Here is a 25,774-nt window from a genome sequence, read left to right on the forward strand (position 1 = left end):
TGGACACAGTCCATGTCCCACATGGGGCTCACAGCTTTAAATCCCATTTTACAGATGGGGTAACTGAGGCCCAGAGGAGTTGAGTGACTTGCCCAAGGTCACACAGCAGATATGGAGCAGAGGCAGGATTAGAACCCAGGTCCTCCGCCTCCAAGGCCTGTGCTCTTTCCATTAGGGTACGCTGCAGGAAGTGAGCGTCAGCTCTCATTTCCTCCTCCTAAAGCATCCTCTAGACTAGTCCTGTTATGGGCTGGGAGCGTGTCTACCAACACTGTTGTTTTCTCCCAAGCGCTTAGTACAGTGCTCTGCACAGAATAAGCACTCAATAATACCATTGATTGATTGAACCAGTATATGTGTATATACCTGTATATATGTATATGTGTTTGTACATATTTATTATTCTATTTATTTAGTTATTTATTTTACCTGTACATATCTATTCTATTTATTTTATTTTGTTGGTATGTTTGGTTTTGTTCTCTGTCTCCCCCTTTTAGACTGTGAGCCCACTGTTGGGTAGGGACTGTCTCTATATGTTTGCCAACTTGTACTTCCCAAGCGCTTAGTACAGTGCTCTGCACACAGTAAGCGCTCAATAAATACGACTGATTGATTGATTGCTTGAATCCACACAATCTATGGTACCTGCCATCTCACCCAGACGAATTATGAAAATGATTCCCAGATAGGGTGGAGGGGAGGGGGATGGAAAACGGCATCAAAGAATATAAAGGAGAAGGCACAGATTTCTCCTCCCTCCCCGACATCCCCCAAATCTAAGCCAAGGCATTAATCAGAGTGCAGATCCAGGTTGTGGTGACCTTTATTATTTTAACGACATCTTCCAGAACGAGGATTGAGTTACAGGGCTCTAGGGAATAGGGTCGGAGTAGAAAATAACATAAAAAAAAGAACAGAAACCAAGGCGGTCAGCGGGAGATGGTTGGAATTAGGCAGAGAGAGGCAGGTGGAGGGTCTGGGTTGGTCAGAGCCTTTTTATGATTCAGCCACCAGGGTTGTGAATTCTGGAAGACAAGGGGAAAACAGGAAAAAGCAAGACAAGGTAAATGAAACGGGAGGTAAATTCCCAGCAGGGCAGTTTGACCATCTTGGTAATATCCTGCGTCGGCCAGTTCCAAGGATCCCCCCCCACCCAGCTTTGCCCCCCGCTGCCCCTTCTAGGGGTAAGAAGGTTTTATGGAGGAGCGAGAGTAAGATTTTGCACGTGACTGACTGCTTCCCAGACCCCAGATCTCATTAGGCGGCCCGTCGTCACCCCTGCTTTCCAAGGCCACCTTCGCCCCGTGCCCCTCCTAAAGAGAGGGAGCTTCAGAGCACAATTTAAGTCACATCTCCATGAGGCAGCAGAGAAGCGGCGTGGCTCAGTGGAAAGAGCACGGGCTTTGGAGTCAGAGGTCATGGGTTCGAATCCCAGCTCCGCCACATGTCTGCTGTGTGACCTTGGGCAAGTCACTTAACTTCTCTGAGCCTCAGTTACCTCATCTGTAAAATTTGGATTAAGACTGTGAGCCCCACGTGGGATAACCTGATCACTTTGTATCCCCCCAAGCGCTTAGAACACTGCTTTGCACATAGTAAGCACTTAACAAATGCCAACATTATTATTATTATGAGGCCTTCCCTGATTAAGCTCTTTTCCCGGGCTCGCTCTCCCCTCTGCGTTGTCTGTGCACTTCCATCTGCGACCTTTGAACATATGATATTTGCTCCATTCCCCAACCCCACAACACTTTTGCACATATTTTTAAATTATTTATTATAAACTAAGAAGCAGCGTGGCTCAACGGAAAGAGCACGGGTTTTGAAGTCAGAGGTCATGGGTTCAAATCCCGGCTCCGCCAATTGTCAGCTGGGTGACTTTGGGCAAGTCACTTAACTTCTCTGTGCCTCAGTTACCTGATGATGTTGACGATCATCATCATCAATCGTATTTATTGAGTGTTTACTGTGTGCAGAGCACTGTACTAAGCGCTTGGGAAGTACAAGTTGGCAACCTATAGAGACAGTCCCTACCCAGCAGTGGGCTCACATCCATTTATTAAGCACTTACTATGTGCAAAGCACTGTTCTAAGTACAAGGTGATCAGGTTGTCCCACATGGGCTCACAGTCTTCATCCCCATTTTACTGATAAGGTAACTGAGGCACAGAGAAGTGAAGTGACTTGTCCAAAGTCACACAGCTGACAAGTGGTGGAGCTGGGATTTGAACCCATGACCTCTGACTCCAAAGCCCACGCTCTTTCCACTGAACCACGCTGCTTACCTCATCTGTAAAATGGGGAATAAGACCATGAGCCCCCCGTGGGACAACCTGATCACCTTGTAACCTTCCCAGCACTTAGAAGAGAGCTTTGCACATAGTAAGCACTCAATAAATGCCGTTATTATTATTATTATTAATATCAGTCTCCCCCTCTGGACTATAAGCAGCGTGGCTCAGTGGAAAGAGCCCGGGCTTGGAAGTCAGAGGTCACGGGTTCTAATCCCCGCTCCGCCACTTATCAGCTGTGTGACTTTGGGCAAGTCACGTCACGTCTCTGGGCCTCAGTTCCCTCATCTGTAAAATGGGGATTAAGACTGTGAGCCCCATGTGGGACAACCCGATCACCTTGTATCTACTCCGGCATTTAGAACAGTGGTTTGCACATAGTAAGCGCTTAACAAATACCATCATTATTATAAGCTTCATTCATTCAATCATATTTATTGAGCGCTTACTGTGTGCAGAGCACTGTACTAAGCTTATTATGGGCAGGGAACGTGTCTGCTAATTCTTTTCTATCAGTACTTAGAAAGTGCTCTGCACCGACTGAGCGCTTAATAAATACCATTGATTGATTGATTGACTGAGCTCTAGAATTGCACCCTAGAATGATTCTCAATTCAGGAGCAGGGGCATGGAGAGGACAGCAGGAAGGATGGTCCACTGAACTGATGCCCAGAGCAAAAAGCCAGATACCGGAACTTAAGTCTTGGGTTCTAATCCTGGCTCCACCACTTGTCTGTTGTGTGACCTTGAGCAAGTCACTTCACTTCTCTGTGAAGTTGCATCATCTGTAAGATGGAGTTGGAGACTGTGAGCTCCACATGGGACAAGGACTGTGTCCAACCTGATTTGCTGGTATCCACCCCAGCTCTCAAGACAGTGCCTGGCATGTAGTAAGCCTTAATAAATACCGTAATAATTATTATTATCACTGGGAGCCCAGACCTAATCCTCTGTCCAAATCCTGAGAAATACCTGGTCAGAGATTCATTGTCTCACGGGGGAGAATCACGTGGGATCAAATAGTAAAACAGCCCAATCCCACCAGTTCTTGACCAACCAGGGGGCAAGATTTGCTCCTTTCCTTAGCCTTTCATTAATCAATCATTGGTATTTGTTAGGTACTTGCTACAATAATAATTGTGGTATGTGTTAAGAGCTTATATGTTTGTACATATTTATTACTCTATTTATTTTACTTGTACATATCTATTCTATTTATTTTATTTTGTTAGTATGTTTGGTTTTGTTCTCTGTCTCCCCCTTCTAGACTGTGAGCCCACTGTTGGGTAGGGACTGTCTCTATATGTTGCCAACTTGTACTTCCCAAGCGCTTAGTACAGTGCTCTGCACACAGTAAGCGCTCAATAAATACGATTGATGATGATGATGATGATGTGCTGAGTGCTGGGGTGGATAAGAGCTGATCATATTGGACACAGTCCCTGTCCCACATGGTGCTCACTGTTTAAATCCCCATTTTAGAGATGACGGAACTGAGGCACAGAGAAGTGAAGCGACTTGCCCAGGGTCACACAACAGATAAGAGGCAGAGCAGGGATTAGAACCCATGACCTTCTTTCTCCCAGGACCATGCTTTATATATTATGCCGTAAGTGCTTGGGAGTGTACCATATAACAGAGAATTAGCAGGTACGTGTCCTGCCCACAACAAGCTTATTAATTGATCAGCACCTGGAGAGCCTGGTCTCCGTCCATCCATTCATTAGGCATGGCTCAGTGGAAAAGAGCAAGGGCTTTGGAGCCAGAGGTCATGGGTTCAAATCCCAGCCCCGCCAATTGTCAGCTGTGTAACTTCGGGCAAGTCACTTAACTTCTCTGTGCCTCAGTTCACTCATCTGTAAAATGGGGATGAAGACTGTGAGCCCCCCATGGGACGACCTGATCACCTTGTAACCTCCCCAGTGCTTAGAACAGTGCTTTGCACATAGTAAGTGCTTAATAAATGCCATTATTATTATTATTATTATTATTATCATATTTATTGAGCGCTTACTGAGTGCAAAGCACTGTACTAAGCACTTGTGAGAGTACACTATAACAATAAACCGACACATTCCTGGCCCACAAACGAGCTTACAGTCAGGCAGTGCTGAGTAACTGGTGGAGCTGCAATGAACCGTCAGCAATAAACCATCTGACAGATTGTCCTCAACTTAAAATAAGAAAGCCAACTGGCCACTCCTGCCAGACTGTAAGCTCCTCGTGGGCAGGGAACACGTCTACCAACTCTGTTATATTGTACTCTCCCAAACGCTTAGTTCAGTGCTCCACCCGCAGTCAACACTCAATAAATGTGGTTGATTGAATTGTCTATCAGATGCCCTAATAGACCGACCTCCGGTGCTCACTTCACCTCCAACCAAACCTGGAAACTTTTTCAGCTGACTCAGTGATCCAAGCCAGAAAAGTTGGTTGCTGGTTCTTTTCTCTTCCACCCTGCTGGTTCTTTCTGTGTCTGTCAGCAGCAAACATTTTTGAATGTGTTCGCTTGTTTTCTTACTCCTAATTTCTTGGTGGAGTAATTCTCCTTCTGGGGAAGGATATGGAAGACTGGAAGTATATATTTACATCTCAATGGCTCACTCCTCCGGCTTCTCTCTCTCTCCCCTTCTTCCTCTCTCTCCTCCCTTTCCCTCTTCACTCTCCCTCTCTGTCTCTCTGTCTGTCAACCCTCTCTCCTTCCCTCTCTCTTCCTCCCTCTCTCCTCTCTCACCTCCTCTCCCTCCTTCCCTTTCTCTCCCTGTCTCCCTCTTTCTTTCTCTCATTCCCTCTTTTCTTTCTCTCCCTGATTCTCCCCTTGCTCCCTTTTCTCCCTCCCCCCAACCCCTAGTTTCAAAGTGGTGGAGCCAGGATTAGAACCCAAGACTTATGTCCCAGTATCTGGCTTTTTGTTCTGGGCATCAGTTCAGTGGACCATCCTTCCTGATGCCCTCTCCATGCCCCTGCTCCTGAATTGAAAATCATTCTAGGGTGGCATTCTGGAGCTCAATCAATCAATCAGTCAATGGTATTTATTGAGCACTTAGTAGACTGCCCCTTCTAGACTGTGAGCCCCCTTCTAGACTGTGAGCCAGCTGTTGGGTAGGGACCGCCTCTATATGTTGCAAACTTGTACTTCCCAAGCACTTAGTGCAGTGCTCTGCACACAGTAAGCGCTCAATAAATACGATTGAATGAATGAATTAATGAATGAAGTCCTACTGAGAGCTCACCTCCTCCAAGAGGCCTTCCCAGGCTGAGCCCCCCTTTTCCTCTCCTCCTCCCCATCCCCCTGCCCTACCTCCTTCCCCTCCCCACAGCACCTGTATATATATTTGTACAGATTTATCACTCTATTTATTTTACTTGTACATATTTACTATTCTTTTTATTTTGTTAATGATGTGCATCTAGCTTCAATTTATTTGTTCTGACGGCTTGACACCTGTCCAGGTGTTTTGTTTTGTTGTCTGTCTCCCCTTTCTAGATTGTGAGCCCGTTGTTGGGTAGGGACCATCTCTATATGTTGCTAACTTGTACTTCTCAAGCGCTTAGTACAGCGCTCTGCACACAGTAAGTGCTCAATAAATATGACTGAATGAATGAGTGTTCCTCCTTATTAAACAGAAACTCCCTCGTCCGTCCAAGCTAACCCAAGAGGCGTTCTCCACTGGAGGAGAGCCAAGGGAGGCCAGCCAATATGATAAAAAGGATTAGGGGGCATAACCCTCAAATGGAGATTGAGGAGCTTTAACGAGCTTGTTCTCCCAAAAAGATGACAAATAAAAAACGGCAATCAGCTCTAAGTACCGGAGAAATGAAAATGCAAAAGAGGGATGGACCTCTTCTTGGTAACAGCTCCAGAAGCTGTAGTGTTCTGGCATCTAGCAGGAGTGAGCAACCTAGGTCGCCTCCCCGGGCCAGTATTCAACTGGATAGAAAGAAGTGTTGGTGTTGGGAAAAGGTGAAGGGAACTGTAAGAAAAAGCCAAAGGGGAGCCTTCAGAAGCTTCCTTCCTTCCTTCCTTTTCTTTTTTTTTTTTTTTAATGACATTTGTTAAGCGCTTACTACGTTCCAGGAGCTGTTTTAAGCGCTGGGGTAGGTACGAGGTAATCAGGTTGGACCAGTCCATGTCCCACATGGGGCTCACTGTCATAATCCCTGTTTTACAGGTGAGGCTACTGAGGCACAGAAAGTAGTAATAATAATAATAATAATAATAATAATAATAATAATAATAATGATGGTATTTGTTAAGCGCTTACTATGTGCCAAGCACTGTTCTAAGTGCTGGGGAGGTTACAAGGTGATCAGATTGTCCCACGGGAGGCTCACAGTTTTAATCCCCATTTTACAAGATGAGGTAACTGAGGCACAGAGAAGTTAAGTGACTTGCCCAAAGTCACACAGCTCACAGTTGAAGGAGCCGGGATTTGAACCCATGACCTCTGACTCCAAAGCCCGGGCTCTTTCCACTGAGCCAGGCTGCTTCTCCAATAATGACTGTGGTATTTGTTAAGCACTCTCCCTACTCAAATCTGATAATTACTGTCCCCCCCTTCAAAAACCTTATTGAAGACACATCTCCTCCAGGAGGCTTTCCCTGACTAAGCCCCCACTTTCCTCTTCTCCCACTCCCTTCTGCAGCACCCTGACTTGCTCCCTTTGTTCTCAACCCCTCCCAGTCCCACAGCACTTACAAACATATCTGTAATATATTTATATTAATGTCTGTCTCCCCTCTCTGTAGACTGTAGGCTCGCTGTGGACAGGGAATATTTTAAATGTATTTATATTAATGTCTGTCTCCTCTCCCTCTAGACTGTAGGCTCGTTGTGGGCAGGGAATATTTTTAATGTATTTATATTAATGTCTGTCTCCCCTCCCTCTAGACTGTAGGCTCGTTGTGGGCAGGGAATATTTTTATTGTTGATTGTACTCTCCCAAGTGCTTAGTACAGTGCTCTGCACACAGTAAGCACTCAATAACTATGATTGAATGAACCAGGCACTGTACTAAGCACTGGGGTAGATACAAGCAAATCAATTGGAAACAGTTTCTGACCCACATGGGGCTCACAGTTGTCATCCCCATTTTACAGATGAGGGAACTGAGGCCCAGAGAAGTGGAAGTGACTTGTCCAAGGTCACACAGCAGACAAGGAGCAAAGCTGGGATTAGAACCCGGGTCCTTCTTACTCCCAGGCCCGTGCTCTTTCCATTAAGCCACACCGCTTCCCTCTTCTGCCTTAAACTGTCTAGCCAATTAGCCTGGGAGATATTGAAACTAGTATTGGGAGCATCTTCTTAAGACTCTAATCCTCCGGTCAATAAAGGGGCAGGAGAGGGAGGAGGCAGGATGCCTGGGAAGAAACTCCCTCCTCCCTCAGGACAGGAAATTGAAATTGGCCTAATTAAGATTGTGAGCCAGGCACTGTCCCAGGACTGAGCGCCCTGGGGATAGACAGATTTAGAAGTTATTGGTAGATGAGAGCGCTAGAAATGATTGCCTGGAGCTAAAAAAAAAAAAAACCAAACAGAGGTAGCTAATGAAAAATTATCTCTTTCCTCTCCTGATTAATAATTACAATGAACATTCCTTCTTTCTTTGTCTCCTAACATCAAAAGATCTCACAGCAGCTGGCAAATAGGCTTTATTTCTCTGTTTTAGACAGAAAAGCAAAGGCCAGAAAAGAGAAATGACTTGCTTAAAGTCAGACAATAATAGTCAAAGTATTAATTGCGGTGTTTGTTAAGCTCTTCGCGCTAAGCACTAGGGTAGACTCTAGACCACAAACTCACTGTGAACAGGGAACGTATCTATCAACTCTGTTATATTGTCCTCTCCCAAGTGCTTAGTAGCGTGCTCTGCACCCAGTAAGCGCTCAATAAACGCAACTGATTGATTGGGTAGATACAAGAGAATCAAACCAAACACAACCCCCATCCTATAGTCTAGGGAGGAGGGAGAACAAGCATTGAATCCCCATTTTAAAGAAGAGGAAACTGAGGCACAGAGAAGTGAAGCTACTCAGTGGTAGGGTTGGGTTTAGAACCCAGGCCTCCTGACTCCCAAGCCCGGGCTCTTTCCACAAGGCCTCACTGCTTCTATGTCAGAACAGGGACAGATTAGAAAACAAGGCGGGTGGCTTCTAGTCCCAGAGAAATAAAACCCTGCCGGCTTAGGGTCAAAAGATCTCATGACCTGGGACAAGAAGAGCCATTAGACTAATCAGGTGAGGGAAAATGGAAGGGGAGGCTGGATAGCTTTCCCAACCTGTCCCTTCCCAGCATTCGGTTCTCTTCAACAGCTGGTAGTTATATAACAAGGTCCTCCCGCCTTCCCTCTCCTTCCATCTTATCTGGCGCACAGGCAGACAGCGGTTAGCGAAAGTGCACGGGGGAATATGAATGAGCAATCAGATGGGATGTTAAACAATTTATAACTCTACAGGTTTAGCTCTGCCTTATTATTGGAACACCCCAAAGCCCAGGTTCTGCACGTCATCACAAACCCATATGAGGTTTCAAATCAATCCTGTTGATAATAATAAGAATGATGATGGCATTTATTAAGCGCTTACTATGTGCAAAGCACTGTTCTAAGCACTGGGGAGGTTACAAGGTGATCAGGTTGTCCCACGGGGGGCTCACGGTCTTAATCCCAATTTTACAGATGAGGTAACTGAGGCACAGAGAAGTGAAGTGACTTGCCCAAAGTCACACAGCTGACAATTGGCTGAGCCGGGATTTGAACCCGTGACCTCTGACTCCAAAGCCTGGCCTCTTTCCCCTAAGCCACACTGTTGATGATAGGGAGGTGTGAGTGCAACCGAGGTGTGTGGCAAGAAGTGGCGTGGCCTAGTGGATAGAGCATGGGCTGGGGGGAGTCAGAAAGTCCTGAGTTCAAATTCCACTCCACCGCTTGTCTGCTGTGTGACCTGTGGCAAGTCGTTTCACCTCTCTGTGCCTCAGTTCTCCCCTCTGTAAAATGTAGTTTACAACTGTGGGCTCCAGGTGGGACGGAGACTGTGTCCAACCTGATTAGCTTGTATCAACATCAGCACTTAGTACAGTGCATGACACATAGTAAGCACTTAACAAATGCCATTCAAGAAAAAGGTGACTTTTCCAGGTTACTTTCCTGCTTGGAGATGGTCTTCCAATTGCCAAAGGTTGTTCTTTCTACCCTACAGTTCCGTGGGTCCTGGACAGGGGCACAGACAGTCACCCTGGGAATTTGCAGAGCAAAACCCAGGTGACAGCTTGGCTGGTCCCTTTGGGTTGGAGAGATATTTGCCTTTGGGTCAATGGCCATGGGGTTTTTACTTGAGGTGTAGAGAAGCAGCATGGGCAGGGAATGTGTCCGTTTATTGTTGGATTGTAATAATAATAATAATCATAATAATAATAGCATTTGTTAGGCATTTACCATGTGCCAAGCACTGTTCTAAGTGCTGGGGGTGATACAAGATTATCAGGTTGTCCCACGTGGGGCTCACAGTCTTCATCCCCATTTTACAGATGAAGTAATTGAGGCACAGAGAAGTTAAGTGACTTGCCCAAAGTCACACAGCTGACAAGTGGCGGAGTCGGCATTAGAACCCGAAACCTCAGACTCCCAAGCCTGTGCTCTTTCCACTGAGCCACGCTGCTTCTTATAGGATCTTGTACCCTCCAAAGAGCTTAGCGTAGTGCTTTGCACACCTTAAGTGCTCAATAAATATGATTGAATGAATGAACACTGGGCAAATCACTACCTTCTCTGGGCCTCAGCTTTCTCATCTGTAAAATGGGGAGATGATACCAGCTCTACCACTCCCAGAATCAAAGACTGTTTCGGATCTGATAGTTGTTTATCCTCTCCAAGGCTTGGCATGCAGTAAGTACTTACTACTCTGGCTAACTAAGAGATCAGAGAATGTGCTTTTCCTGCTCCTTCTCTTGGAACTCTTAAAAAGTACCGGACCTTTTTTTTAAGGGGTTGAAAAAAAGCTCTCACTTGAGCTCTGGTCACCAGCCAGCTCACCTACCTGAGACGTGCCCTTGAAATACTACTGCACCAATGTCAAACCACCTCTCTTGACCCACTTAACTGAGGTGCAGAGATTTGCAGGTGAATGTTAGTCGTTTAGAGAGGATAGAAGGGGGCAGGGGAGCTGTTGGTTGAGGGAATGAAGAGAATGAAAGAGCCGGAAGGGGGAAGGGAGAAAAAGCGAGGAAAAAAGGGAGGTTTTGGAAGTGAGGGAGAGGATGTAGGAGGGATGAGAAAAGGGAGGGAGAGGGAGAGAGAAGAAAAGGGGAAGAGAAGAGGAATGAAGGGGGAAGGCAAGAAGGGTAGGAAGAGGTTGGGGAGAGAAAAATGAAGAGCTCTAAGGAGCCAGGTTGGAGCTGAAATCCTGGGAGACTGTCAGGACCACTGAATAATAATAATTGTTAGTAATAATAAATAGTGAGTTCTTCAGAAGTATCATAACAATAGAAATAATGGTATGGTTAATAATTTTTAATACTACTACTGATAATAAAGGCATTTATTAAGCACTTACTATGTGTAAAGCACTGTTCTAAGCACAGGGGGGATACAAAGTGATCAGGTTGTCCCACGGGGGGACTCAGTCAATCCCTATTTTACAGATGAGGTAACTGAGGCACAGAGAAGTTAAGTGACGGCTGACAATTGGTGGAGCTGGGATTTGAACCCATGACCACTGACTCCAAAGCCCAGGCTCTTTCTACTGAGCCACGCTGCTTCTTTTATTACTTTTGTGGTACTTGTTAAGCACTTATTATGTGCCAAGCACTGTTCTAAACACTGGGGTAGATACAAGTTCCTCTCCCAATCTAAGTAGAAAGGAGTAGGATTTTACAGATGAGGGAACTAAGGCCCAGAGAAGTGAAGCGACTTGCCCAGGGTTACACAGCAGACACGTGAAGGAGTTGGGATTAGAACCCAGGTCCTCTGTCTCTCAGGCCTGTGCTCTTTCCATTAGGTCATGCTGCTTCTCACTGGGCGTGGAACGGGTGGCCTGTACTTTTCCAAGCACTTAGTACAGTGCTCTGCAAGCAGTAAGCGCTCAATAAATACGATTGAAAGAATGAATGAATGAATGGAGAAAGCTGGTTGAAGCAGGTCTGTGGGTAGCTCGTCCTTCATCCTTCAGGACTGCTCCGGGCAGACGAGCGGAGAAGGATCAAGGATATCTGATTCATTCCCACCAGCCGCTTTGGAAGGCTGAATTTCAACCTGGTCGCTAAATGATTAATGAGTCTCAGCTTCAAAGTTCTGCAAAGTTCTCCCAGCAGAAGGGTGGGAGGCTAATTTGTTCATTAGCTAATCTCAGATTACTCGGGAGTTTTCCAACCCCCTTTTCCCAGGGAAGACCTTGTCCTCTACCTTCGGAGCGGGGGCACATTGATGGAAAATGGAAACGAGACACTGTACGGAATGACGTGAGCTCAGGGCCCAGCACAGGGAATGGGATAGCCCAAGGTCAGTGTGAGGGTCAGACAGGATCCAGAGGTCCAAGCGCCCTCTGCCCATCTCCTGCCCAGTTGCTCAGGTTCATTCATTCAGTCGTATTTATTGAGCGCTCACTGTGTGCACAGCATTGTGCCCGTTAAATGGGTCTGGGGTAGGAGGGATGGAGATTGCCACCAACCCCAGCAAGGCGAGAGGTCCCCTGTCTCCCTCCGCCTCTTTGTGGACAAAGGAATGGCCTCTTCTTGCCATGGGGGTGATGGATTTATCACATTCCTGAACCAATGCAGAGGCACCGTGGTGGAGTGGAAAGCTCACCGGGCCTCAGAGTCAGAGGACCCGGGTTCTAATCCCACCTCTGCCCTTCTCTGGGCCTCTGTTACCTCATCTGGAAAACAGAGATAAAATACTCGTTCTCCCTCTCAAACTGCAAGCCCCACGTGGGATAGGGACTATATCAGATGGTACTTAGAAAAGTGCTTAGCGCATAGTAAGAGCTTAACAAATACCCCCATTCTTCTTCTCTGGACCTCAGTTTCCTCATCTGTAAAATGAGGATTAAATACCTGTTCTCTCTCCCACTCAGACCATGAGACTGATGGGGGACAGTGATTGGGTCTTACCTTTCATTCATTCATTCAATCGTATTTATTGAGCGCTTACTGTGTGCAGAACACTGTACTAAGCGCTTGGGAAGTACAAGTTGGCAACATATACTATCTTATATCTATCTCAGTACTTAGTACAGCATTCAGCACATAGAAAGTGCTTAACAAATAACGTTATTATTGTTATGTCATCCAAAACCACTGTCCCCTCTACCTTCCATCTTTCATACACTAACTCCTCCTTATCTGCCCTGGGAAGAGGGAGCCTTAATCTAAACTGCCATTAGCAATAATAATAACAATAATAATAATAATAGTATTTGATAAGGACTTACAATGTATGTGCCGAGCACTGTACTAAGCACTGGGATGGATACAAGCAAATTGGGTTGAACATAGTCCCCTGTCTCACATGGGGCTATAAGACTAGAGAGGTGGTGGCCAGTTACCCATAGATAAATAATAATAATAACTGTGGTATTTCTGAAGTGCTTACTATGTGCCAGGCACTGTACTAAATGCTGGGCTGGATATAATGCTGGGGTGGACAGTGCTCTGCACACAGTAAGCGCTCAATAAATACAACTGAATGCATATAAGCAAATGGGGTTAGACATAGTCCCTGTCCCCCATGGGGCTCACAGTCTCAATCCCCGTTTTCCAGATGAGGTAACTGAGGCACAGAGAAGTGAAGTGACTTGCTCAAGGTCACACAGCAGACAAGTGGTGGAGCAGGGATTAGAACCCATGACCTCCGACTCCCAGGTGTGTGCTCTATCCACTACGGCATGCTGCTTCTCTAAGATAAAGATAAGATAAAGACAAAGATAAAGGAGCAGATATTTCTTGGAGAGGACTGTCAAAGAGTTAGGCTGACCTTGCCAGTGTTTCTCTTGCCAATGTCATTTCTGCCAATCGTAAGAGGGAAAGACCTTCGTTGGGGGGAGAGGATTAGGGAGAGGAATGAGAAACAACATTGCCTAATGAATAGAGCATGGGCCTGGGAGTAAAAAGGACCTGGGTTCTAATCCTGTTCTGTCACTTGTCTGCTGTGTGATCTTGGGCAAATCAGTTAACTTCTCTGTGCCTCAGATACTTCATCTCCCCCTCCTCCCCGCCTTACTTCCTTCCCCTCCCCACAGCACCTGCATATATGTATATATGTTTGTACGGATTTGTTACTCTATTTATTTATTTATTTTATTTATTTAATTTGTACATATTTATTCTATTTATTTTATTTTGTTAATATGTTTTGCTTTGTTCTCTGTCTCCCCCTTCTAGACTGTGAGCCCACTATTGGGTAGGGACCGTCTCTATATGTTGCCAACTTGTACTTCCCAAGCGCTTAGTACAGTGCTCTGCACACAGTAAGCTCTCAATAAATACTACTGAATGAAGGAATGAATGACTGAAAAAGGGGATGAAGACTGTGAGCTCTATCAATCAATCGTATTTATTGAGCGCTTACTATGTGCAGAGCACTGTACTAAGCGCTTGGGAAGTACAAATTGGCAACACATAGAGACAGTCCCTACCCAACAGTGGGCTCACAGTCTCTATGTGGGAAAGGAACGGTGTCCAACGCTTAGTACAGTGCTAAGCGCTTAGTACAGTGCTCTGCACACAGTAAGCACTCAATAAATGCAATTGTAGCTTGTATCTATCCCAGCACTTAGTACAGTGCCTGGCATATAATAGGGGTTGAACATAAACCATAAAAAAAAATGACAGGGATGAAGAACAGTCCATGGCTGGTTCCAAGTCCATGGCTTGGACAGTTCAGAAGGAAATCACTTCTAGTTTTGAAATTCCTAATCTAGTCTCCTCTTCCTTCTTTAATGCTGGAGAGAGGATGTCAGGATTTGGGAGGAACGAAGATGTCAGGCCCCTCTCAGGGTCACACCTGAAGAGTTCCCAGTACTCTACCAGTCTCAACTACGGGAGGGAGAGTCAGGCAGAAGTAGATCCATTCCGTCACAACTTGGGCAGTGGCTAGCGAGTGGAAGACAGTCTGCTACAAGTCAAAACTCACCTGTGCTGGGCAGCAGCGACATAGGCGAGAATCAAGGGCAAAGACTCAAATTTACTGCACGGAAGGAGGCAATGGTAAGCCACTTCTATATTTTTATCAAGAAAACTCTACCGACCGATTGCAGATGGAGGTGGGGCATTCTGGGAGAGATGTGTCCATGGTGTTGGTATGGGTTGGAGACGACTCGACGGCATAAGACAAGATGTCAAGATCAATACTTTTCGGTGAAGCAAAAAAAAAAAACCAAACTGGTTTCCGATCTTTTCGGGTGAGCAAGAACTTGATTATTAATAATAATGATGGTAGTTGTTAAATGCTTACTACGTGCAAAGCACTGTTCCAAGAGCTGGGGGGATACAAGGTGATCAGGTTGTCCCACGTGGGGCTCACAGTCTTAATCCCCATTTTACAGATGAGGGAACTGAGGCACAGAGAAGTTAAGTGACTTGCCCAAAGTCACACAGCTGACAACTGGCAGAGCTGGGATTTGAAACCATGACCTCTGACTCCAAAGCCTGGGTTCTTTCCAGTGAGCCATGCTGCATCTCTGTAAGTCTCTTCTAGACTCTAAGTTTCTTGTCGGGAGGGATTCTGTCTACAAACTCTATTGGTATTGTGCTTTCCCAAGACCTTTGTATAGTGCTCTGCCCACAGTAAGTTCTCAATAAATACCATTGATTTGATAGATTGATTATGAAGTTGGTGGAATTACACGCTATTGGAGAAACTTTCATTGGCTTTTTAGAAAACACAGGGATGGACAGAATTTAGTTTCTCTCTCTAAAGTGAACAAAAATATCCAGATTCTGGGGGGGAAGGTTTAAATTCAGAGATACACTGCCAACTCAGCTCCTGTCTCCAGTTCTTTGGCATCTCAGCTCCCCCTGAGTCCCGTCATCTCTCTTAGCCAGCCTCTTCTAGACTGGATTCTCCCCTGCTGAGGCTCACCTCTGCTCTTTTTGTTCCTTTTGGCAAAGGCACAGCACAATTGGCCCAATCTAGAATCTATTCATTCATTCAATCGTATTTATTGAGCGTTTACTGTGTTCAGAGTAAGCACTAAGCACTTGGGAGAGTACAATAGGAAATAAACAGACACATTAGCTTAAGGGCTAAAGGAGGAGACATACATTAATAAGAATAAATAAATGACGGATATGGACATAAGGGCTGATGGTCTGGGAGTGGGGATGACTAAAAGGACTGAGGCAGGACGATGAAGGGAGTGGGAGAAGAGGAAAGGAAGGTTTCTGTTCTCAATCTCCAGGAATCCCAGTCACTCTCAGCCACAACCTACCTTCGACACCAATTTTGCCATCCCCATCCTTATCTCCAGCAGCCAGGAGTGTCTTGGTTTCTTTATCGGACAGGTCTCTGGCACCCGCGATAAAGCTCTGCAGGATGAGTCTAGGGAATAGAAAGGGAAAACTCTGAGTAGGACTCCAGTTAAGGTCACCTCGGATGGGATCCCATGGAAGACAAACCAGGCTACACCCAAAACAATCTCTCCTGTAGAGGTTGGTGGAATGTGGAACATCCCATGGTCTCCCTGAATTATCCACTCCCTAGTCCCTGAGGGAATTCATTTCAGGAGAGTCAGTCAGTCAGCATTTTTTTTAATAGTATTTGAAATGTGCTTACTACGTGCCAGGCACTGTGCTAAGCGCTGGGGTAGAAACAAGCTAATTAGGTTGAACGTAGTCTCTGTCCCACATAGGGCTCACAATCTTAATTCCCATTTTCCAGATGAGATAACTGAGGGCTAGAGGAAGTGAAGTGACTTGCCCAAGGTCACACAACAGATAAGTGGCAGAACCAGGATTAAAAACTAGGTTCTCTGACACCCGGGCCCCTACTCTATCTAATATCTATGCATCTACTATCAATCAATCGATCAATCATATTTATTGAGTGCTTACTGTGTGCAGAGCACTGTACTAAGCACTTGGGAAGTACAAGTTGGCAACATATAGAGACAGTCCCTACCCAACGGTGGGCTCACAGTCTAAAAGAGTGGGCTCACAGTCTAAAAGTCTACTAGGTCATGCTGCTTCTCTAAGTAGTGTTTACCATGGGCAGAGTATTGCTTTAAGCACTTGGGAGAATATAATAGAGTTGGTAATAATAATGATAATAATCATAATTATAATGGTATTTGTTAAGCACATAGTATGTACCGGGGACCGCACTAAGCGCTGGGGTGGATACAAGCAAATTGAGTCAGACACAGTCCCTGTCCCCGGTGGGGCTTCCAGCCTCAATCCCCATTTCACAGATGAGGTAACTGAGGCACAGAGAAGTGAAATGACCTGCCCAGGATCACACAGCTGACAAATGGAAGATCCAAGGTTAGAACCCATGACCTTCTGACTCCTAAGCCCATGCTGTATCCATTATGCTGCTTCCACTGCTTCTCAGGTCATGGTAGATATTATCCCTCCACTTAAGGAACTTACAGTCTAATGGAGGACGGTGTGTGTGTTTGTGTGTGTGTGTGTGTGTGTGTGTGTGTGTGTGTTGGACAGATTAGAAAATGTGCCATTTAGACACATGAACCAGGAATTTTGGTGTTACACAAGAGACAGGCCTGGCTTTTCAGAAGGCAAAATGATTACTAGGTAGAAACTGCACATTCAAAGTGTAGTATTACATTACATCTGTACTGAAACCACATCATCTAACCTGGTTAGTGCTGCCTCCTTTGCATAATTTTTATACTCCTGGAGCCCACAGCTGGAAGACTGGAAGCATTTGTCTTCTGGCATGCGGGTGTGTACTACATAGTCACGCACTAATTCTTTTCAGTCAAATGTGCAGATGGAAATAGCTGGAGACACTCCTGATGGCGTCTCCGACTTGCAAGGAGAAACTTCCTCTCTTCTCCTAGACCTCACCTCAACTCTCCCTCCCCCGAGCTTCTCTCTCTCTCTCTGTACATATATATCTATATATATATATATAGATATATATGTATGTATATATATGCATATATATGTACAGAGAGAGAGAGACTTTCCAACCGCTTCCATCTTCCTCCTCCTTTTCTCTCTTTCCATTTCCTGCCTTTCCCCACCCCTCTCCCCTTCCAACTCTTTCCCCTCCCCTTTCCCATCTCTTCTGCTTCCACTTCCAAACCCTTCCCCTCCCCACTCCCTTTTCCATCTCCTCTCTATCCTCCTCCCCTCCCCAGCCCTTCCAGACCTCTGGCCTTGGCTTACGTCAGTTCATCCTCCTCAATGTAGCCACTCTTGTCTTGATCCAGGATGTGAAACACCTTCTGCAACTCATCCTTGCTCTTATTCTTCAATCCCACCATCTCGAAAAACTTCTTGTGATTGAAGGATTCGGCGGCTGCGGGAAGTGGGGGAAGGTGTGAGGGGAAGGGGTTGAGGGGGGCGGTTAACATGTTGGGCAGGGTGTCGGAAATCCATCTTGGTGGGGCTGCAGCCAGATGGGACCTCCCCCGTTTGGAAGAACCACCAAGGCGACCCTTTCCCCAAGACTCCCTGCAGGCATTTTCTGCAAGACATCTCAGGATGTCTTGCAGAAAAGGAGTTTCCTTAATAATGTCCCCCTGGGTAAGTCTGGGGAGACAGTGGGAAAGAGTGAGCAAATGACTCAAGGTCACCCGGAATAGGAGGAGGCCGTTAGTTGCGGCAGTGGGTCGGAGTTTCCCTGTCACAAAGTCAAAATGTGGCCAAAGTGGTTTGAGAATAAAGGCGGAGGGCTGCAGGGGGTGAGGGAGAGGAAAAGTGAGTATGCATTTGCTTGTTCATGTATGTCCATGTTCCCCGTGTATGTATGTGTGAGAGAGATTGTGTGTGTGTTTGTGAGAGTGAGTAGGGGGGTGTTGAGTTGCCCCAGTGTCCACCGGCCCTCCATTCCGTCCCCCCACCCCCCGCTTCAGTTCATTCAATCGCATTTATTGAGCGCTTACTGTGTGCAGAGCACTGTATTAAGCGCTTGGGAAAGTACACCACAGCAATAAAGAGAGACAATCCCTGCCCAAAACAAGCTCAGTCTGGTGGGTTGGGGGGAGAGAGACAGCAATTCAAGTAAATAGACTTCAATATAACTAAATAAAAGGACAGGTCTATACATAAGTGCTGTGGGGTGGTGGAGGGGGGGAAGAGAAAAGGGGGCCACTCAGGGAGTGGAAGATGAGGAAAAGTGGGGCTGAGTCTGGGAAGGCCTCTTAGAGATGTGCCTTCAGTAAGGCTTTGAAGCAGGGGGGAGGACCCCCACCAAGGGTCTCTGGGGGTTGAGAAGTCAGTGGGGACAGTGAGGAAGGGGCTCCTGCTTGTCCTGCCCCACTGGCCTGGAGGTCAGCTGCAATGGGATATTTCTGGTCTCTTGTGTCTGGGAAATTTCCAGCTCCCCCCTTGCTGCGACTTTGCCCCCACAGGATGTCTTACCAGCAGACTCCCCTATCTCCTTCCCACTCCAAAAGGAGGGAGCCTGAACTGCCCCAAAGAGGTTGGGACAGGGTGCTGCCTGGGAGAGGAGGAGGAGGAGGAGGAGGAGGAAGAGGAGGAGGGGGAGGAGGCTGCGGTGGGCTGGGGTTGGGGGGAGGAGGGATGATGGGGGAGATAGATGATGGGGATGGGGAAAAGGGAGGAGGGGATGGGGATGGGGAAGGGGAGAGGGGGGTGATGGGGCTGGGGGAGGGAGGGTTGGAGGAGATGGGGAGGGGAAGGGAGGATGGGGCTGGGGGAAAGAGAGAGGAGGCTGGGATTGGGCAATAATAATAATGATGAGCCCGTTGTTGGGTAGGGACGGTCTCTATATGTTGCCTATTTGTACTTCCCAAGCGCTTAGTACAGTGCTCTGCACACAGTAAGCACTCAATAAATACGATTGAATGAATAATGATGGTATATGCCAAGCACTGTTCTAAGCGCTGGGGTAGATACAAGTTAGTCAGGTTGTCCCAAGTGGGGCTCACAGCCTTAATCCCCCTTTTCCAGATGAGGTCACTGAGTCCCCGAGAAGTGAAGTGGCTTGCCCAAGGTCACCCAGCAGACAAGTGGTGGAGCCGGGATTAGAACCCATGGCTCTTTCCACTGAGCCACCCTGCTTCTCTGATGCAGAAGGGGAGAGGGGACTGGGGGAGAGTGAGAGGAGATTGGGGCTGGGGGTGGGGAGGGAGGATGAAGATGGGGAAGGGGAGAAAGGGGTGATGGAGCTGGGGGAGGGGGGAGGGGATGGGACTGGGGATGAGGAGGGGAGATGAGGAGGGGAGATGAGGCTGGGGGAAAAGAGAGAGGAGGTTGGGGCTGGAGGTGGGGAGAGAGGATGGGGATGGGGAAAAGAGAGAGGAGGTTGGGGCTGGGGGTGGAGAGGGAGGATGGAGTTGGGGAAGGGAGAAGGGGGTGATGGAGCTCGGGCGGGGGGGGGATGGGACTGGGGAAGAGGGGGAGAGGGATGGGGCTGAGGTGGGCGCTCACCTGAAAAGGCCCCCACAGCCTTCTTGATATCATCGGCGCTGAGCAAGTCTGTCATGGCCATCCTGCAACTGTTTGATGGGGCCGGGAAAGTGCGAAAAGATTAAAAAGTGCTTTCCCCCTCATTTCTGCTCATATGACCGGCGCTGCAGTGGCCGGGCCGAAAAGGCTGGAGCCGGGCCAGGGGTCGCTCCGACCGGGACGGGACTGGACAGGAACAGGACCGGACCCCACCGGACCCCATCGGACCCGGGACTCACCGCCCCAGGACCGGACCCCGGGGCTTGGGGCAAGGGCAACCAGTCGGGGGGGGGGGGGGGGGGCAGGGGGGCTGAGATAAGTACAGAGCCCACCCTCTCCCACTCTCTCCGGCTGCGGGGGGCCATGCAGGAAGGATCTCCCCCAAACCCCTGCACCCCCTCTGCCCATCTCCCCATCTTTACTCCTTTCCCTCCTCATCCTCTCCTCTCTACCCTCCTTCCTTCCCTCCTTCCTTCCCTCCTTCTGTCCCTCCTTCCCTCCATCCTTCCTTCCTTCCTTCCTTCCTTCCTTCCTTCCTTCCTTCCTTCCTTCCTTCCTTCCTTCCTTCCTTCCTTCCCTCCTTCCCTCCCTCCTTCCCTCCTTCTCTCCTTCCATCCCTCCTTCCCTCCTTCCTCCCTCCATCCCTTCCTCCTTTCCTTCCTTCTTTCCTTCCTCCCTTCCTCCCTCCTTCCCTTCCTTTCTTCTTTTCTTCCGTCCTTCCTTCCTTCCTTCCCGGGCCAGCGCCTTAACTTGCCTCGACGCCCGGTCGGCGGATCCGTCCTTAATGCAAATTTATGCCGCAGAATATTAACGCTGATGCCGCAAAACTTGACCCGGGACAGAGGAGAAAAGGATAAGATGAGGGGAGGGGCAGGGGGCGGGGGGAGAGAGATGGGAGAGGAGGGAGGGGGGAGGGACCAAGGGATGGAGAGGAGGGAGGGGAGGGAGGGGAGCGGAGGAGAGAGGTGTGCAGGGGGCAGGCCAACTGGTCCAGAGACTGAGTTTTCATCAGCTTTTTACAAAATGAAATTTTGTTAAATAAAAATGAGACATTCCTCTCCCCACCCACCTCCGGTCTCTCTTCTGCATTCGTTCCCGGGCTGGCTTCTGGTGGCTTCTCCTGGGTAGAGAATAGAGGGTCTACCCCAGGAAGACCCTCTTCCTCACCCTCCACCCCACTCTTCCCTCCCCCTAAGAGCCCCCCTGACAGGTTAGGCGGGGGGTCTGACCACCTCTGCTATAGTACAGTGCCTGGCACAGAGTAAGCGCTCAACAAATGCCATTATTATAATTATTATTATTCCCAGGACCCGTTGTCAGACCAACTCCTAGGCGAGCCTAACAATAGCCATGGTATTCGTAAGTGCTCCTTTTTATATCAGACATTGACTTTCCCCACTTTCAAAGCCTTATTGAAGGCATTTCTCCACCAAGAGGTCTTCCCTGACAAGCAGCGTGGCTCAGTGGAAAGAGCACGGGCTTTGGAGTCAGAGGTCTTGGGTTCAAATCCCGACTCCGCCCACTGTCAGCTGTGTGACTTTGGGCAAGTCACTTAACTTCCCTGTGCCTCAGTTACCCCATCTGTAAAATGGGGATTAAGACTGTGAGCCCCCCGTGGGACAACCTGATCACCTTGTAACCTCCCCAGCTCTTAGAACAGTGCTTTGCAAATAGTCAGTGCTTAATAAATGTCATTATTATTATTATTATTAAGTTCTCTTCCTCTTTTCCCACTCCTTCTGGATCACCCTGACTTGCTCCCTTTATTCACCTCCCTCCCACTCCAGCCCTCAGTAGTTATGTATAAACATATCTGTAATTTATTTATTTATATTAATGTCTGTCTCCCCCTCTTGACTGTATGCTCATTATGGGGAGGGATTTTGTCTGTTATATTTGCCGTGTTGTACTCTCCCAAGCGCTTAGTACAGTGCTCTGCACACAATTAGTGCTCAATAAATATGATCGATTAACTGATTGCTCACTAGGTGCCGAGCACCGGGGGTAGCTGAAATACGATCAAATCAGACACTGTCCCTTGTTCACACTCTAAGTAGGAGGGAAAACTGGTATCGAATCCCCATTTTACAGATGAGGAAACTGAGGCCCAGAGAAGTGAAGTGATTTGCCCAAAGTCACCCACCAGGTAAGTGGTGGAGCCAGGGCTAGAACCCAGATCTCCTGACTCCCAATCCTGGGCTCTTTCCACTAGGTCTCACACTTTGCTTAATAATAATAATAATAATAATGGTGTTTGTTAAGTACTTACTATGTGTCGAGCACTTCGCTAAGCGCTGGTGTAGATACAAGGTAATCAGGTTGTCCCACGTAGGGCTCACTGTCTTAATTTCTATTTTACAGATGAGGTAACTGAAGCACAGAGAAGTTGAGTGGCTTTCCCAAGGTCACGCAGCAGACAAGCAGCAGAGCCAGGATTAGAACCCACATTCTCTGACTCCCAAGGCTGGGCTCTTTCCACTAAGCCATGCTGCTTCTCAGGGGAGAAGGCGAGCCCGCCGCTCCCCCCAGGAGCCCACCCTGGAAAGCTGTGAACACCCTCAGGAAGGGCCAAACACTTTCCTCTTTTCTCAGATCCAGAGGTCTGCATTGCCAGGTGACAAGTGCCTTCCTTTTCCCCCTCTCCCACCCTCTGTGCCCAGGCTGCAGGGGAAGATGCCCGGGATTGGGGGGCTAGTGGGAGCACAGGGAAGAAAGAGCAGGGAGCTCGGGATTCAGCCCCAGGTGCTGACAGTGCAGAGTTTGGTGCCCTCCCCTCACCCCTACCCACTTCCCCTCGATGCCTGGGCAGCTTCCCTCTCTGGTAGCCTGGCATTTTGTTCTCCTGTAACTGAGCAGGGCTGCCCAGTGAGGTAATATCCACCAGTCCCTGTCGGCTGGGCCAGGCGGCCCAGACGTGACATCATTCGATTCATTCAATCGAATTTATTGAGCGTGCACTTTACGAAGCGTTTGGGAGATTACACTACAACAATAAACAGACACGTTCCTTGCCCACAGCGAGCTTGCAGTCTAGAGGCGGGGAGACAGACGTCAATGAGAATGAATGAATGACATAAGTACATAAGTGCTGTGGGGCTGGGAGGCGTGATGAAGAAAGGGAACAAGTCAGGAAAACACAGAAGGGAGTGGGAGAAGAGGAAAGGGTGGGGCTTAGTTTGGTAAGGCCTCAGATATGAGCTTGGGACACCGATCTCGGCCTTCCCCTGCCTCTCCCTAAATCCCACCTTCCCCCGACCCCTTCCTCCTTAACCACAGTTGCCCTCATTGCCACCGTCTGGACTGGCACCTGCTGCTGGAAGAACCCAGGTTGGAGACCAGGGTCACTTTGGACCCTTTGGAAGCCCTTCGTCCTCACCCTTCCCGAAAAGCCCAGCTAAATCCGCTCCACCAAACCCCAGGCTAAAACCTCGACAGAAATATTTCCTTCCTCCCACGGCCTGCACCTTCGGGACCTGCTCTCCACCTGCCTCAGAGCCCCCTTCCTGACCCGGCCAAAGGAAAGCAGTCTGGGGGTGGTGGCAGGTCTTTCCCCAGCTGATGGAGGGAAGGATGTTGGCTGGAGGTTGGAAAAACCAGGAGTCCCATTAAGTTAGCTCAGCTAGCTCCTAGATTCCTTGTCCTCCTTTGTCTGCTTCCTTCCCTTCCTCTTCTCTGCTGCCGCCCCCTTCTCTGGGGCTGGACAGGTCCTGAGTGACACTATCTCCCCTTCCTCCTCCTCCTGACTTGGGCTCTCCATCCTTCTCCAAGGAGTCTTCCCTTTCATTCATTCATTCATTCAATCGTATTTATTGAGAGCTTACTGTGTGCAGAGCACTGTACTAAGCGCTTGGGAAGTACACTCTGCCACTTACCTTGGGTAGGAGGCAGGGACACTGGCTCTGGGACCTGAGGGGATTGGTTGTGGGAGAGATGATCTTGGGGAGGGGAGGTTCAGGGTGGGAACGCCACCTATATAAGCCCCAGGGTTCAGCTGTTTTGGGCCGATGGCTACCTCTCTCCCTCGATGTCAGATAGTACAAGACCATGGTGCCCATTTCACATTGACTTTCCTGGGCCATCAGGCAGCACCTATTAATAATCCTTGGCACCCGCACCCCCGTTCTGAGGGCGAAATCCATTACTTTGGCAAACTGGGGAGCCCAGGGCTTCCTGACCCCTTTTACTGGTCTTACTCAGTGGGCTGAGAAACACAGGGGAAAGGATATTTCCCACGGGGCACCAGAACTGGGATCTGTCCATGTCCAAGACTGAACTCCTTGTCTTCCCTCCCAAACCCTGCCCTCTCCCTGGCTTTCCCATCTCTGTTGACGGCACTACCATCCTTCCCGTCTCACAAGCCCGCAACCTTGGTGTCATCCTTGACTCCGCTCTCTCATTCACCCCTCACATCCAAGCCGTCACCAAAACCTGCCGGTCTCAGCTCCGCAACATTGCCAAGATCTGCCCTTTCCTCTCCATCCAAACCGCTACCCTGCTTGTTCAAGCTCTCATCCTATCCCGTCTGGACTACTGTATCAGCCTTCTCTCTGATCTCCCATCCTCGTGTCTCTCCCCACTTCAATCCATACTTCATGCTGCTGCCCGGATTGTCTTTGTCCAGAAACGCTCTGGGCATGTTACTCCCCTCCTCAAAAATCTCCAGTGGCTACCAGTCAATCTGCGCATCAGGCAGAAACTCCTCACCCTGGGCTTCAAGGCTCTCCATCACCTCACCCCCTCCTACCTCACCTCGCTTCTCTCCTTCTCCAGCCCACCCCACACCCTCAGCTCCTCTGCCACTAATCTCCTCACCGTGCCTCGTTCTCGCCTGTCCCGCCGTCGACCCCTGGTCCACGTCATCCCCCGGGCCTGGAATGCCCTCCCTCTGCCCATCCGCCAAGCTAGCTCTCTTCCTCCCTTCAAGGCCCTACTGAGAGCTCACCTCCTCCAAGAGGCCTTCCCAGACTGAGCCCCTTCCTTCCACTCCCCCTCGTCCCACTCTCCATCCCCCCATCTTACCTCCTTCCCTTCCCCACAGCACCTGTATATATGTATATATGTTTGTACATATTTATTACTCTATTTATTTATTTATTTTACTTGTACATATCTATTCTATTTATTTTATTTTGTTAGTATGTTTGGTTTTGTTCTCTGTCTCCCCCTTTTAGACTGTGAGCCCACTGTTGGGTAGGGGCTGTCTCTATATGTTGCCAACTTGTACTTCCCAAGCACTTAGTACAGTGCTGTGCACACAGTAAGCGCTCAATAAATATGATTGATTGATTGATCTGGGTCTCGGTGCTTAAGAAAACGTGAATTAGTTCATGAGGGTCAAGGGAGGGGATTGGGGGCAGAAGACCCAGACATCTTTCTATTTTAAGGGTTGTTTCCGACTTTTGTCCTCTTCCTGCTCGGGGCTGCGGTTCCAGCGGGTATGGACCAAGCCAGTGAGTCTGTCCTGGGTAAGAGCCAACTTCCTCACCCTAATTTGGTCAAAAACAACTGAAAAAAGCCCAGGCCCAGTGGAGTGGCTGAAGGTCTCCTGAAAAGCTGCTTAGTTTGCCCTTCTGAGCATAGCTGGGTCTGGCGAAGAGTTGCTTCTCCGCCCGGAGGGCCTAGAAGGGGAAACAGGAGGCCAAACCTCCTAACTGATGACACATAGGGTCTTCATCAACAAAAACATCTCTGGCCTGACGGTGTCTCCCCGAGTTGGTCTGAATAAAACTACTGGTTGAGGAGCAGTGCAGCCTACAGGATTGGGAGTCAGAGGACCTGGGTTCTAATCCTGACCCCACCTCTTGCCTGCTGTGTGACCTCGGGCAAGTCACTTCACCACTCAGTGCCACAGTTTCCTCATCTAATAATAATAATGATGGCATTTGTTAAGCC

The 25,774-nt window shown here is 48.3% G+C and overlaps 1 protein-coding gene across 1 annotated transcript; it reads right to left on the bottom strand.

Annotated features, from left to right (window-relative positions):
* Nucleotides 1-808: 808 nt before the first annotated feature.
* Nucleotides 809-20,733, bottom strand: PVALB (parvalbumin). Its single transcript, XM_038756716.1, has 5 exons — nucleotides 20,637-20,733; nucleotides 19,865-19,932; nucleotides 17,636-17,768; nucleotides 15,715-15,824; nucleotides 809-1,028 (listed from the first exon to the last, which is right to left on the bottom strand). Exons 2-5 carry the CDS (start codon nucleotides 19,923-19,925, stop codon nucleotides 1,000-1,002), a joined length of 333 nt encoding a protein of 110 aa, XP_038612644.1. The 5' UTR covers nucleotides 19,926-19,932; nucleotides 20,637-20,733; the 3' UTR covers nucleotides 809-999.
* Between the last annotated feature and the right edge of the window lie 5,041 nt (nucleotides 20,734-25,774).

The sequence above is a fragment of the Tachyglossus aculeatus genome, chromosome 14, assembly GCF_015852505.1.
Source record: "Tachyglossus aculeatus isolate mTacAcu1 chromosome 14, mTacAcu1.pri, whole genome shotgun sequence".
In the NCBI taxonomy this organism is placed as follows: domain Eukaryota; kingdom Metazoa; phylum Chordata; class Mammalia; order Monotremata; family Tachyglossidae; genus Tachyglossus; species Tachyglossus aculeatus.